Here is a 12,819-nt window from a genome sequence, read left to right on the forward strand (position 1 = left end):
CCGTCTTCACTCCCGAAGACAGGAAGCTTCATCTTCACCAACTTCATCTCTGGCCTATTCTTCCCCAAAGGCCAAAAGTTAGAAGCAACCATTTCCTCCACAAGGTCTTGGCCTTCGGAGAAATGGCAGGCCTTAGCAAAAGTCGTATCATAGGCCACCCGGTCTTCGTCAATCTCAGCTAGAGGCCTCACATGAGTACAAGGCTTCATATCACCCATGATAGAAGCGAAAGGATACTTCTTCACCTTCGGGCCTATCTTTAGAACAACACCCAGAGTCTTCACATAAAACTAGTAACGAGTCCAGTCCTTCTCCTACTTGTTCTTCTAGGCGAAGGATATCTCCAAACCCCCATCCTTCTAAGACCTCTTTGCCATAAAGGTGCAACTAGCAAACTAGAGTTTGGTTTTCACCCCATCGACCTCCACCTTCTTTGGCTAACGTTGGAGCTCATAATAAGCATAAAAGGTGTCCAAATGCGAAGGCGCACCATAGGTCTCGCATGCATAGCAGAACTTGCTCAAGGTAAGAATACCATTAGGAGTGAGGTGGTGAAGCTATACCTTGAATGTCTCAAGGACCAGGCGAAGAAAATAAACTATGGGGAAGCAAAGGCCGCAAGAGAAAAAGTCCTTAAAGACCATCGCTTCATCAGGTTCTAGGCGGGGGATGGTTTCACCATGAGGAACTCATCCCTTCCCCGTCGAAAAGCAATTCTCCTTCTCCAGAAGCTTGATCGCACCCTCCATCATAAGTGAAGGCTCAAAATCCCATGACTTTGCCATAACAACCTTTTCCTTCTCACGAGAAACAGGAACTAGATCCCTGATGGAGGCTTCAATATTCTCAAGATTGTTTGAGCCTCCATAGACGCAGTCATGCACTCCTCGAATGTCTTTAACCAGCCAGCGGCCCTCATACCAACCAAGCGGGAGTAAGGACCACTAAAGGAAGGCCAGCGAAGATTTGAACTGGTGGGTGAAGCCACTTCTAAAGGCTAAGAGAACACCTAGCAACGAATGGTGGCATAGGAAAACCTAAGGCAAGACTACAGAGCGAGAGAGCAACGCGGCGAGGAAGAGCAGGAAAGAAGGTAAGCCAACAGCTGGTTATCAGGGAGCGCAAGAAGCCTTCCACCAACCCCCCTTTATATAGGCCGCGAGAGGGCGCTTTGACTTCGCACGCCAATAGTCATGCCTGTTCACGGGGGCATCAATCCCAGAGCCACAACAACAAATAAAAAAGCACCACATCGCAACCCCAACGGTTTGATACAGGCGATCCAGGGGGGAAAGGGGGGGGGAACCACCACTAGAGCCTCTATGACTCAATATCAACGAGAAAATTGAGGGTCATGGCCCACTCGCATCAGACCACACCCTCAAGGGGGGAACTATTGGGACATAGATATACGAGCCACGGAAGCTGTCTTCCACTCTAACAAAATAGGCTAATATTAACAAGATTATGGGAAACATGGTTCGCAGGAGTTTGCAGGATCAAGCCTTCGCATGTGGTCTCTGGCTCGGTGAAGACCCTCGAAGATGGCGATCAGCGACCAAACACAATACAAAGGCTATAAGATGGAGGTGAAGGCCCGGGCAACCCACATGGGCATCAAGGTGAAGGCAAAGGCATCCAAGGTGGAGGCTTCGACAGGTTTGGTGAGGCCTCTGCACAATCGCGGGAGGAGCTTATATGACATAGACTGGCCGCCAGCGGGCCAGTGGCTGAGGCCCATGAAGCAAAGGTGGTTGAGGTGGAGGAAGGCCAGAGATGCCCCTGGTAGTTTATGTCTGTATAGGAATATTCATGGGGATATGCCTTAGCTATCAAAGGGCAGAGATGTAAAGTAGCAATCTAGTGAATAGTGTTCAATAAAAGGGGGAGTCAAACCCCATGTAAGGAGAGAGGGTAATACATTAATGAAACCCTAATTGAGTATAGGCCCACTTACTCCCCAACCTTTGCCCAAGGCCTCTACTTAGGTGAAGGCTCTAGTAGCTCCACCTTGCCAGGAACAATTTTTCCTACATACACTATTATAGAAAGTTTAATCAACACCAGGACATTCACTGCCAGTTATGTGACAATCGGCAGCGGTGGTACTTATCACTGCAGGCCGGTTCATAGCCTGAGGGAAGGGGGACTCACTGGCAGTGATAGACATTTTCATCGCCTGCCCAGCTTATGGTCTGGCGGTGAACACAGTGACAGTCTTCGCTGTTGTATCGTACACCAAACTGGTGGTGTAAACAATAGCATCTCTGGTTAATCATCCAATGCTTGGGCCTGTACGACATACTTGGGCTGCATGGTGTAAACTTTTTAGAGCTATCCGATTATGTTGGGCTTAGGATCTCTTGCATGGGTGAGCCAATTTGTCAGCGGGTGTGCTGACTGGTCACTGGCATTCTCACACACACACTATGGCTAGAGGTAGAAGAGGGAGGGAGACCAGAGCATGCACACACACAGCACAAGCACAGCGTTGGCCGAAGCTCTATAGATGAGATGGCAAAATTGAACTCGCTCACTTCACTGAGTTGTAGTGCGTAGCTATATACAACTCTACCCATCTAATCCTAGTACATAGACATGCCAGGCTGCCATGCTGCTATAGTGACTAGATGTGACAGCAGGGCTAACTTTGGTGCCTACCCCTGTTGTGGCTATAGTGCGGTAGGGGAACCTTTCAACGCCTGCCCCCGCTAGCGTGTACATAGATGGGAGAGCAGTAGATTACTTTACAATTCTTCCCCTAATCCTGCTGCTAACCCTAGAACCTCTACCATGCCGATCATCTTCTTTAGCCCCGTGAACCAAAGACGGCTGAGCGGCTTGGTGAGGACGTCCGCGAGTTGCCCACCAGTTTCGACAAACTCGATGACGATCTGCTCTCCAACGACATAGTCCCTGAGGAAGTGGAACTTGATGTCGATGTGCTTGCTCTGGTCGTGGAGAACTGGATTCTTCGCGAGGGCGATGGCGGGCTGGTTGTTCACCATCAGTGCTGGCGGGTGAGCTTCCACACTGGTCAGCTCGCCCAGCAGTCGGCGCAGCCACACAGTTTGGCACACCATTGTGGCCGCCGCCACATACTCTGCCTCTCATGTGGACAATGCCACCACCTTCTATTTCAGCGACAGCCATGAGATTGGAGCTGACCCGAGGAAGACGAGCATGCCAGAGGTGCTCCGCCGTCCATTGATGTCCCTCGCCATGTCTGCATCGCTGAACATAGTGAGCTGCAGCCCACCTCTGCCGGTCTTGAGGAAGACAATCCCTAGATCCATCGTCCTCTTGACGTAGCGCAGCAGCCGCTTCATCGTGGCCCAGTGATCCTATTGGGGATCGTACATGAAGGGGCTGACGTAGCCCACGACGAACGCAATGTCCGACCTCATGTGGACTAGGTAGCACAAACCGCCGACGATGCTCTGGTAGAGTGTTGCATCTACCTTCACCACGGTACTAGCCTTCATTAGCTTCAGCCGCTCCTCCATTGGTGTCACACATGGCTTGCACTCCGCCATGCCGCTCCGCTCCAACAGCTTTGAGGTGTACATGCTCTGACCTAGCGTGAGCGCCTCCTTCTCATTTCTCACCTCGATGCCGAGGTAGTAGGAGAGCACACCGGGATCGCTCATTCGAAAATGAGCCACCATCTCATGCTTGAAGTTGTCGATGTCCTCCATATGCGCGCCGGTAACGATCAAGTCATCCAGATACACGCCGACGACGAGCTCCTCCTTCCCTATCGCCACATGTAGAGCGCATGCTCGGTCGTGCACCATGTGAACCCAAGCTCTCCCAGCATGGCATCAAGCTTGGTGTTCCATGCTTGTGGGGCCTGCCGTAGCCCATGAGCGCCTTGCACAGTCAGAGCACCCTGTGCTCTGCTCCCTTAATGACAAAACCTAGAGGTTGCCTGATGAAGACTGTCTCCACCAGCTCACCATTGAGGAAGGTCGATTTTATGTCCAGGTGATGGACGTGCCAGTCCTTCGCTGCTGCCAAAGTCTGCAGCAGTTGGATAGACTCCATGCACGCTATCGGCGCAAAGACTTCCTTGAAGTCGATGCCCTCGCGCTGGATAAAGCCTCGGGAAATGAGGCACGCCTTGTGCTTGATAATGGTGCCGCGTTCATCCCACTTGACCTTGTACACCCACTTTAGGTTGATCGGACGACATCTTGGAGGTGGATCAACGAGCTCCCAAGTCTTGTTTTCCGTGATCGCCTTCATCTCCTCCAGCATCGCCCGTCGCCAACTTGCATCACGCTTGGCTAGCACGAACGTGGGTGGTTCCTCTACATGGATGAGAAGCAGCTCTGGATCATTGAGTAGCTGATCCGCCAGGCCTAAGGACCCTATGTTGCCAATGATGTTGTCTAGCCTATGGAACCACACCTCCTCACCATCATGGAAAGAATCCACGAACTCTACGATGTCGCTTGGAGGTGAGGCAAACTCGATCAGCGTCGATGGAGTCCCCTGTTCCACTGAAGTGGTTGGCACAACACCTGGAGTGCTCGGCACCCTGGCTGCAGTGCTCGGCACTACTCCTAGACCACTCATCACCACTCCTAGAGTGGTTGGCACCACTGCAGGAGTGCTGGGCACCAGTCTTGGAGTGGTCGACACCACTGCAAGACCTCTTGGCTTCGCTACAAGAGTGTTCAGCACCCCTCCTAGAGTGGTCGGCACCACTGTAGGACCGCTCAACACCACTCCTGGAGTGCTCAGCACCACTCCCGAAGTGCTTGGTACCCCTCCTGGAGTGCTCGGCTCTGCCCCAAGAGTGCTTAGCTCTATTGCTGGAGTGGTTGACTCCTCCTCTCTAGTGTCTCCACCACAGTGGATGACCAAGTGCTTGACGATAAAGGTGCAGGTGAAGCCGCTAGCTTCCCTCGTGCCCGGACTATCCCAGTCCTAGGCTGCCTTCTCGTCGAACATGACATCACGCGAGACAACCACCTTGCCTCCGTGTGGGTTATAGAGCTGGTACGCCTTGGTACCTTCCTTGTAGCCTAGGAGCACCATCGGTGTGCTCCTGTCCTCTAGCTTGGTGAGGACCGACTTCGTCTTCTTAACATGGCCGATGCAACTGAATGTCTAGAGGAAGGACACGCTTGGCTTGCGCCCATACCAAGCTTCGAACGGCATCACGCCCTTCAGGACCTTTGTGGGCGCACGGTTGAGGATGAACAACGTTGTGGTCACCGCCTCACCCTAGAACCTTGTCGGCATGCTCTTGGCCTTCATCATGGATTAAGCCATGCCGACCACCGTCTGGTTCTGTCACTCCACCATGCCATTCTGCTATGGCGAGTACGGCGCGATGTGGTGTTGCACCACACCCTGACCCACGCAGTATGCAATGAACTCCACTAAAGTGAATTCGCCACCACGATCAATCCACAGCACGTGCAGCTTCTTGCCGCTCTCTGCCTCCGCGCATGCCTTGAACTTCTTGATCACCTCCGCTGCCTTGTCCTTGCTCGTTAGGAGTTGCAGCCACATATAGCGACTGCAATCATCCATGAGTAGGAGGAAGTACCACCGACCACTATTTGTGGCTGGTGTGATTGGCCCACAGAGATCACCATGGACAAGCTTGAGAGCGTCTGCCACGCGTTAGTTGGCTGCCTTTGGGAACGACAGCCTCCTCTGCTTCTCGGATAGGCAGCTATCACATAGCTCACCTGCATGCTTGATGTGGGGCAGCCCTTGGACCATCTTCTCTAGCCGACCGAGCGCGTCGAAGCTGAGATGGCCGAACCAGGCATGCCACAGCCATGACTCCTCGGTGTACAGTGCTGCTAGGCACACCGGCTGCTCCACCTTCAAGTCGAGCAGATACAGCTAGTTCTAGGACCTCTTCACCTTGCCAAGAAGACGCTGCTCCTAGTCCCTGATCCTAAGGACGCCATCCTTGATCAGTTCCTCGCTGCTGCACTCATCTAGCTGGCCAATGCTGATGATGCTTGAACATAGTTGCGAGATGTAATATACATCCGTTAGCGCGTGGTGCTCACCGTTCTAACACCTGAAGATGATGGTGCTATGCCCTTGGATTGCCACCCTTGAGCCATCACTGAACTTCACCATGCCGGTCACGTTGCCGTCGAGCTCGGAGAAGGATTCCTTGGAGCCCATCATGTGGTTGTTGGCGCCGGAGTCCAGGTATGACCGCTACTCCTGCTCGCTGTCCACACATCCGAGGTGGACTTGGGCGCGTGGTTCGTCGAGGTTATGAGCTTTCAGAGCCTTGCCATACCCTTCCACCACCATCACCTCTCCCTTCTCCTTCACCTCAACGTCATGCAGTGCATAGAACGTCGAGTGGCCTCATCATCCTCATCAACATGTGCTAAATGAGCCTCAGCCTTCTTCTCCTGCTTGCGATTTGGGCACTCCTTTGCCCAATGGCCTGTCTTCCCGTAGCGTCGTAGGCTTTGGGGTCAACCTTCTTCTTCTTCTTCTTCGAAGAAGCCTTGCCGTGGCGCTTGCCATCGCCACCGTGGCTGGAGGAGGCTTCCCCGGACTTCTTCATCTAGACAGCCCACTCCTCCTCTGTCAGTAGCAGCTTGTCGCTATCCGTCGTTGCTGTGGCCTGCTCCATGCGCTCGTCCACCGCCCGTAGACGGCCTGTCACATCCTCAATGGTGAGGGTGGACAAGTCCAGCATCGTCTATATAGAGAGAGCGATCTGCATGTACTTCACTGACATGGAGTGGAGGTACTTGGAGACCACCTCTTCTTCATTGATGGTGACGTCGTGGCTCCTCAGCTTGCTGATGAGCGACTACAGGCGGAGGGAGAAGTCCTCCACCAACTCACTATCCTTGAACTTGAGGTTGACGTACTCCTACTTCAGCAGCTGGGCCGTCGCCTTCTTTGCGCGGTCAGAGCCGACGTGCATCGCTGCAATGGCCTCCCACACCTCCTTAGCAGAGTTCTTGGCCCTAGTGGCTCCCTGTACTCTGCTAGCACAACAGCGAGGATAGCCTACAACGCTAACATGTCGTCTTCTTCATTGTCGGTGCCCTTGTCAATGGTATTCTAGAGCCGTTGGGCTCTGAGCTTTACCTTCATGGTCACCGCCCAATCGTCATAGTTGGTGCAAGTCAGCGTCGGCTAACTGGTGCCGCTGACCTCCCGCACCGTGCGCACAACGACATCCTATCGTGGCTGGGCAGCCACAGCAGCGCCGCTGCTGTCGCCTATCTTCAAACCGTCCGTCATCGCCAGCGGTTAGTCCGGCGACAGCAATTGTACGGCTTCGATACCACTTGTTGGGTCTGGGATCTCCCGCACGGGTGAGCCGACCGGTCACCAGGTGAGCTGATCGGTCACCGGCGTTCTCGCACACACACTATGGCTAGAGGTAGAAGAGGGAGGGAGAACAGAGCGCGCACACACACAGTACAAGCACCAGCGTTGGCCGAAGCTCTGCAGATGAGATGGTAAAACTGAACTCGCTCACTTCACTGAGTTGCAGTGGAAGCTATATATACAACTCTACCCATCTAATCCTAGTACACATACATGCCAGGCTGTCAGGCTGCTACAGTGACTAGATATGATAGCAGGGCTGACTTTGGCGCCTGCCCCTGCTGTGGCTACAGTGCGGCAGGGGAGCCTTTCAGCGTCTGCCCCTGCCGCGGCTACAGTGCAGCAACAGGGGAGCTTTTTCGACGTCTGCCCCTGCCGCGCGTATAGAGATGGGATTATTACACTCCTTGCTAAAGCCTTTACGTAAATGCTTGGGCCTTAACAGATTACACTCCTTGCTAAAGCCTTTACGTACATGCTTGGGCCTGTAATTTACTTCTATCAAAATCTATATTGTTGGTGCAGTTCGTCAGGTCCAGACATAATAATTTCAGAATAAACAGGGGACATTCACATTCTTTACTGCATTTTGGTGGTGCCAAACTTGCGTAATGACTAATGAGGCCGCACACTACAGCTCCACTAACTTTGTATTCTTCTGAAACTTGAAGGCATCGTGACTGGATTTCTAGCACACCACAAAAGAAACTCTCGGACCGTTCTATTGCCACAAGATCTTGCATGCTATTATTGATAGAGGCTAAGGTGGCTAAAGTGGGGGCATGCAAGAGTCTTAGTGATAGGAGGATCATCATAAGAACTTGGCATGGTCCCTTTAGTTAGAAGTGAACGTCTAGCCTCTTTGCAACCAATCGAATACCAGCATTTTGCTTGTAGTCATATATTTCCAGTGAGAAGAACGCATCCACCTTGTTCCCTTGAAGCATAGATTCCAGTTCAGCTGCATCTACCTTTTTGGAAGCAAGCTTTGGAATGACACCATTGCACTCTTTTTGGTATATTTGTGTCGAGTACATTGCAGTGTTGCCACTGACAATGTTAGCGATGCTGCAACAAAAGGTCACAGCATTAGTACATAGTACTCAATAAGCAGGGCCATCATCTCAAGATTAGAATGGAAAGATAGGTTACAACTCACTTCAGCCGGACCGTTGGACGATTCGCGTTTGATCCATATCTCTTAATCAGGGGTTTCCATGGAGAACTACTGCGGCCTTCCGGAGATGAACTTTGTGCTAGATTGTCGCAAAACACTAATACCTTACTGAGATTATCAGGTATGTCAACCACTATGCTCAGCTTTGGTAGAAATTTCGTACTGACCCAACGGACTTCCAGATCTGGACAACTGAGCTGAAATTGGGCACCCTTATGCTGGAAAATTGTTCTCGGTCCACATCGGTGTAAGAGCATAACTGAGATTTTTATACTCTCTGTTGAAACGTCATCTAGCTCAACAAACCCAGAAAAAACACCTGAACTTCTTGCATCCATCTGCGTAGTGGTGTCTAACATCATTTCCTCAACATGGGATCCCACCAACTCGTTGGAATCCCTGTTTGTTGCAGGATCACTCGTTCCTTGGGTTCTAATTGTTGCACCCTCCAACATGTTCTGAACAGGAAGCACCCCTCGAAGACTTTCCTCCTGTGAGAAGAATTTTCGGTGATTTAACGCAAAAAAATTACTTTGAATAATATTAAAACAAAAAAAAATGAATGCTGCAAACATAACATTATGACCATTATTCAGCAGTTTTAATAATAAAATAATTTGCCAAAGATCAGCAGTTTTAATAATAAAACCTCCTGCAATAGCAATTCATGTAATCCATAGATATTAAACAACAGCTTCTAGATTATTAATACACTACACATGATGCCTATACCGCCGGTAGCTAAACTTCACTAGTCCACTGAGATGACAAGGTGAGTTGCTATTGTGATGATGAGTGGTTGTCAAGCAATGTGAAGTCCTTTTAGTTGAGTTTGTTCTTGCTTATGACTAACAGGAGGCAAAGTGATAGCGGTGCAACATGTCTCTTAGTTGTGTATGTGTAGTTTTTTAGAAGACTTGGCGAGGGAGAAGGTCAAGTGGAGGTTTGTGCCGATATACCACGGTTGGTGAAGGGTAGACAAAAAGGCTTGGACCTAGGGACCATGTCCGAGAGGACCTTGGGTGATCGACACCAAGCATAAAGGCAACAAGAGGGCACATGGAAGGTGATGAAGATGGCATTGACCAAAGCCAAGGAAGATCAAGACCAAGAGAAGGCAAGGACCGAGAGAACTAGCTTAATTATTGATCGTCGGGCCAAGAACGAAATGGTCTGGTAAACATGGAGGAAGCGTACGAGCTACACAGACTCGAGAAGTTTTGGCAGTTTTACCTTAAAAAACCACGGGCGCGAAGGGGTTTTCCATTTTTGGCCTCAAAACTAAAGCCAACAAGACAGAGGATGTGTGGCATCATCATTATGCTTGCATCAAGAAGAAGCGAAGTCGTGATCGAAGGCACTAGGTCTGTCGGATGGACATGAAAAAAACTGGACCATTTCGCCCATCAAAGTATTTTTCGTATCCAGTATTAGGTGCTAGGGATATTTTCATATTTCCCATGGGCATATATATATGGACGTGGCTGGTTTCGAGAGGCATCACTTGCAACCCTAATTATATTTTCCACAGGTTAGCCAAGTGCTCAATGCAAGTGAGGCTAGGTTAGAGAGAGTTGAGATTCTCTTTATCTAGTTTTTCAATTTCTAGTGGGAGGATGATGGGAGCCTGGGAGGAGGCTAAAACCTGATATGTGTAGGTGGATTCATCATATATCTATTAAAGTTTCTTGATTCAAATTCATGCTCCATATCTCTCCATTTTAAATCTAAGATCTTTCTTTTTGGGGAATTTTTCCCCCTTTTTATGGATCTTTTATCTGCTGCTTTGGCTGAGATTGTGCCACGATTTTGGAGTGTTTTGGATCCCTGGAACTTGTTTGTATTATGGCTTGAAGCCCAGCTTTTATCTCGCAAGTTCCTTCCTCCAAAATTCCTCTTTTCTTGCCTCTTTTGGTGGATTGCTTGAAGTTTTTTTTTTAGCTATAAGGTTCTTGATGTGTTCTTGGTTGGTCTAGAGGAGCTGTGAAATCGTGGAAACATACCTAGACTTTCCCTTCAACAGATTTCTCTCGAGCACCTTGAAATCATGTTTTTGAATCTTATTTTCAAAACCTAACTGAAGCCTAGATCATTTTTGGCAAGATATCATGGATATACCTTTAACCTGTCGTAGGTAAGATTTTTGCAAACTTTCACAATTTTTAGATGTCATTTGCTCGAGTTTTATTTTTTTTTTCTCAGGAAAAAAATCTTGGGCTCAAAGTTGCGAAATGGGGCTTAGCCAGGTTTAAAACAGTCTTAACCAAGCCTGAAAGTAGGCTAGGCCTGATTTCCTGACTTGGCTGGGGTGATACAGACACTGATTTGGCCGGTTTTTCTAAAACTTTGGCAGTCTGTGCTATTCTTTGTTCGTGTAGCTTCTGCATGTTTCTAGGCTTGTCTCTAAGGTTAGTACTTAGGTACCTTGTGACAACTATGTGATTCTAGCGAGAGCTAAATGAGAGGCTTGGGTTGACTGTTTAGCCTATATATCACTCATTGAAAGAAAAAATTCTCGTTGAACCCCTCTGGTTGCCTATTTGATCCTTCATCCACCGAATTGCTCAGATGAACCAATTATATATTCACGGGGAAACAGAAGGTGTGAAAATACCAGGAACAAGACTGTAGCACAGTTCTTGAGCACGTCAATATTCATTTTCACATCATCAAGGCTCCTGCAGATGAGTTGGAAACCAAATTAGAGGAAGATCATGCATTCCTGCTTCGTGCTAACAAACAAAAAGTACAGTTGTCAAGTCAACAGAGAGTACACTTTCTTACCTGTGCCTTTGCTTCCCTAGACCAAAATAATTTGCCAAGCTTGCTAGCTGCAGTTAAAAGTTTAAAACAGAGAGGGAAATGGGAATGACAAGCATCAGATATACACACTGTCGCGTTTAAAAACAAGGACCCTGTTTCATCTTTACCCAAATCTTACTGTTCAAACTTAGAATTGGTAATGACGATCCACGTGTCAGCACGTAGGAAAGCAGATTGTATACCTTCATGTCCCCGGCTCTCGGGCCAAACCACTGGGTAAGCAGGGGAAGGGTGTCGACCATGCCCTTGGGTTCAGGAGGGGGTCGCCCAATCTCAGCGAACGCGTCCCTTATTATCACTGAATCGAACTTCACGATGTTGTGCCCAGCCCACACCCTCCCTGTTCAAGATTAATTGGCATCCTTAATTAATTAGCTTGCGCACGAGACGACACGATGTGATCGAGCTAGTGGGGCGCGGGCACTAATTAACTACTCACCGTGCAGGACGTCGTAGACTTTATCGGCGACGTCCCGGAACGGCGGCGCGTCCGCGACGGTGTCGCGCGTGATGCCGCTGTGTCGGACAGCGTCCAGGTCGGCGGGGCGTACGAGCGTGGCGTAGGAGGAGACGTCGACGAGCCTGCGCGAGCATACCACTACGGCACCGAACTCGAGTAGCACGCACGGCGGGGTCGACGTCTCCACGTCCAAGAAGACGATCTCCTCCCTGTCCGCCGCCGCGGAAGCGGCAGAGGACGCCGGCGCCGGCGCCGCCATTAGCATTACCGATCGAGTGTCGTACTCGTACCTCAGGGCTCAGGCTGGACGAACAGCAGTGTCACTGGAGGCGTACGTGACGACAGCTAGCAACGACGATCGACGAGTAGTGGAAGAGTAGCTGAGTAGGAGGTGTGTCACTCACTGCAAGGTACTCGTAAAACGGCACGCTTTATAGTGTGTTAGGAATCAGCAAAGTGGCTCACTGTGTGTGGGCTGAGCCCGTGTGCGTGTCCGACCTAAGTAACTGTAACTGTAATGAGACGGTCAGCTATAGTAACTGTAGCCAAAGGAAGGCAAGGAAATGCCCGAATCTCCCAACTGCTCTTCTTCCTTCCCCACCCCAGCAGCTATCGTCTGTGTTCTACCCTAGTTTCCCTTCCCTGCTGCCCGTTTCTGATCCCAGAGATCCATACACGTAACGTAGTGTTGGAAATGATATCTTACCGTTTAAGCAAGCTGGTACTAGGTATCTTGCTTTTAGAAAACAAAAACAAAAGTCACATTAAGTATCCTGACTCACAAAGCAACTAAAGCATGGCTTTTCAAAAAAGCAACTAAAGCATGCATGCATCTTTGCTTCAGAGAGAAAATTAAAGTTCACACAGTCACAAAGTAAGCGATGGATTATTTTTCGCACCCATAAAGAGTCCAAAACTCTAACAGACTCCTCATCAAGCTAGGCTCCATATTTTCCCTTTTCACGACTACATGAAGGCTTCCATTTGACACAATATGTGAAATTATGAATAAAGCAAA

The 12,819-nt window shown here is 49.7% G+C and overlaps 2 protein-coding genes across 2 annotated transcripts; both read right to left on the minus strand.

The window, feature by feature from the left end:
• Positions 1-3,344: 3,344 nt before the first annotated feature.
• Positions 3,345-3,797, minus strand: LOC136463147 (uncharacterized mitochondrial protein AtMg00810-like). The gene has a single exon (XM_066462173.1). The coding sequence runs from the start codon at positions 3,795-3,797 to the stop codon at positions 3,345-3,347; it is 453 nt and encodes a 150-aa protein (XP_066318270.1).
• Positions 3,798-7,526: 3,729 nt separating this feature from the next.
• LOC136493575 (protein NEN1-like) lies at positions 7,527-12,360 on the minus strand. Its single transcript, XM_066489677.1, has 6 exons — positions 11,781-12,360; positions 11,524-11,681; positions 11,303-11,349; positions 11,133-11,196; positions 8,501-9,009; positions 7,527-8,409 (listed from the first exon to the last, which is right to left on the minus strand). Exons 1-6 carry the CDS (start codon positions 12,064-12,066, stop codon positions 8,181-8,183), a joined length of 1,293 nt encoding a protein of 430 aa, XP_066345774.1. The 5' UTR covers positions 12,067-12,360; the 3' UTR covers positions 7,527-8,180.
• Between the last annotated feature and the right edge of the window lie 459 nt (positions 12,361-12,819).

Source organism: Miscanthus floridulus, chromosome 1 (genome assembly GCF_019320115.1).
Source record: "Miscanthus floridulus cultivar M001 chromosome 1, ASM1932011v1, whole genome shotgun sequence".
Lineage (NCBI taxonomy): Eukaryota > Viridiplantae > Streptophyta > Magnoliopsida > Poales > Poaceae > Miscanthus > Miscanthus floridulus.

Excerpts from the sequence above, each read along its gene's own strand:
- LOC136463147 (XM_066462173.1), bottom strand. The coding sequence starts at position 3,797 with ATGGTGCACGACCGAGCATGCGCTCTACATGTGGCGATAGGGAAGGAG.
- LOC136493575 (XM_066489677.1), bottom strand. The coding sequence starts at position 12,066 with ATGCTAATGGCGGCGCCGGCGCCGGCGTCCTCTGCCGCTTCCGCGGCG. Across the intron at positions 11,682-11,780 it reads AGTCTACGACGTCCTGCACG|GGAGGGTGTGGGCTGGGCAC; the intron begins GTGAGTAGTTAA and ends AATCTTGAACAG. Across the intron at positions 11,350-11,523 it reads CGAGAGCCGGGGACATGAAG|CTAGCAAGCTTGGCAAATTA; the intron begins GTATACAATCTG and ends TTTTAACTGCAG.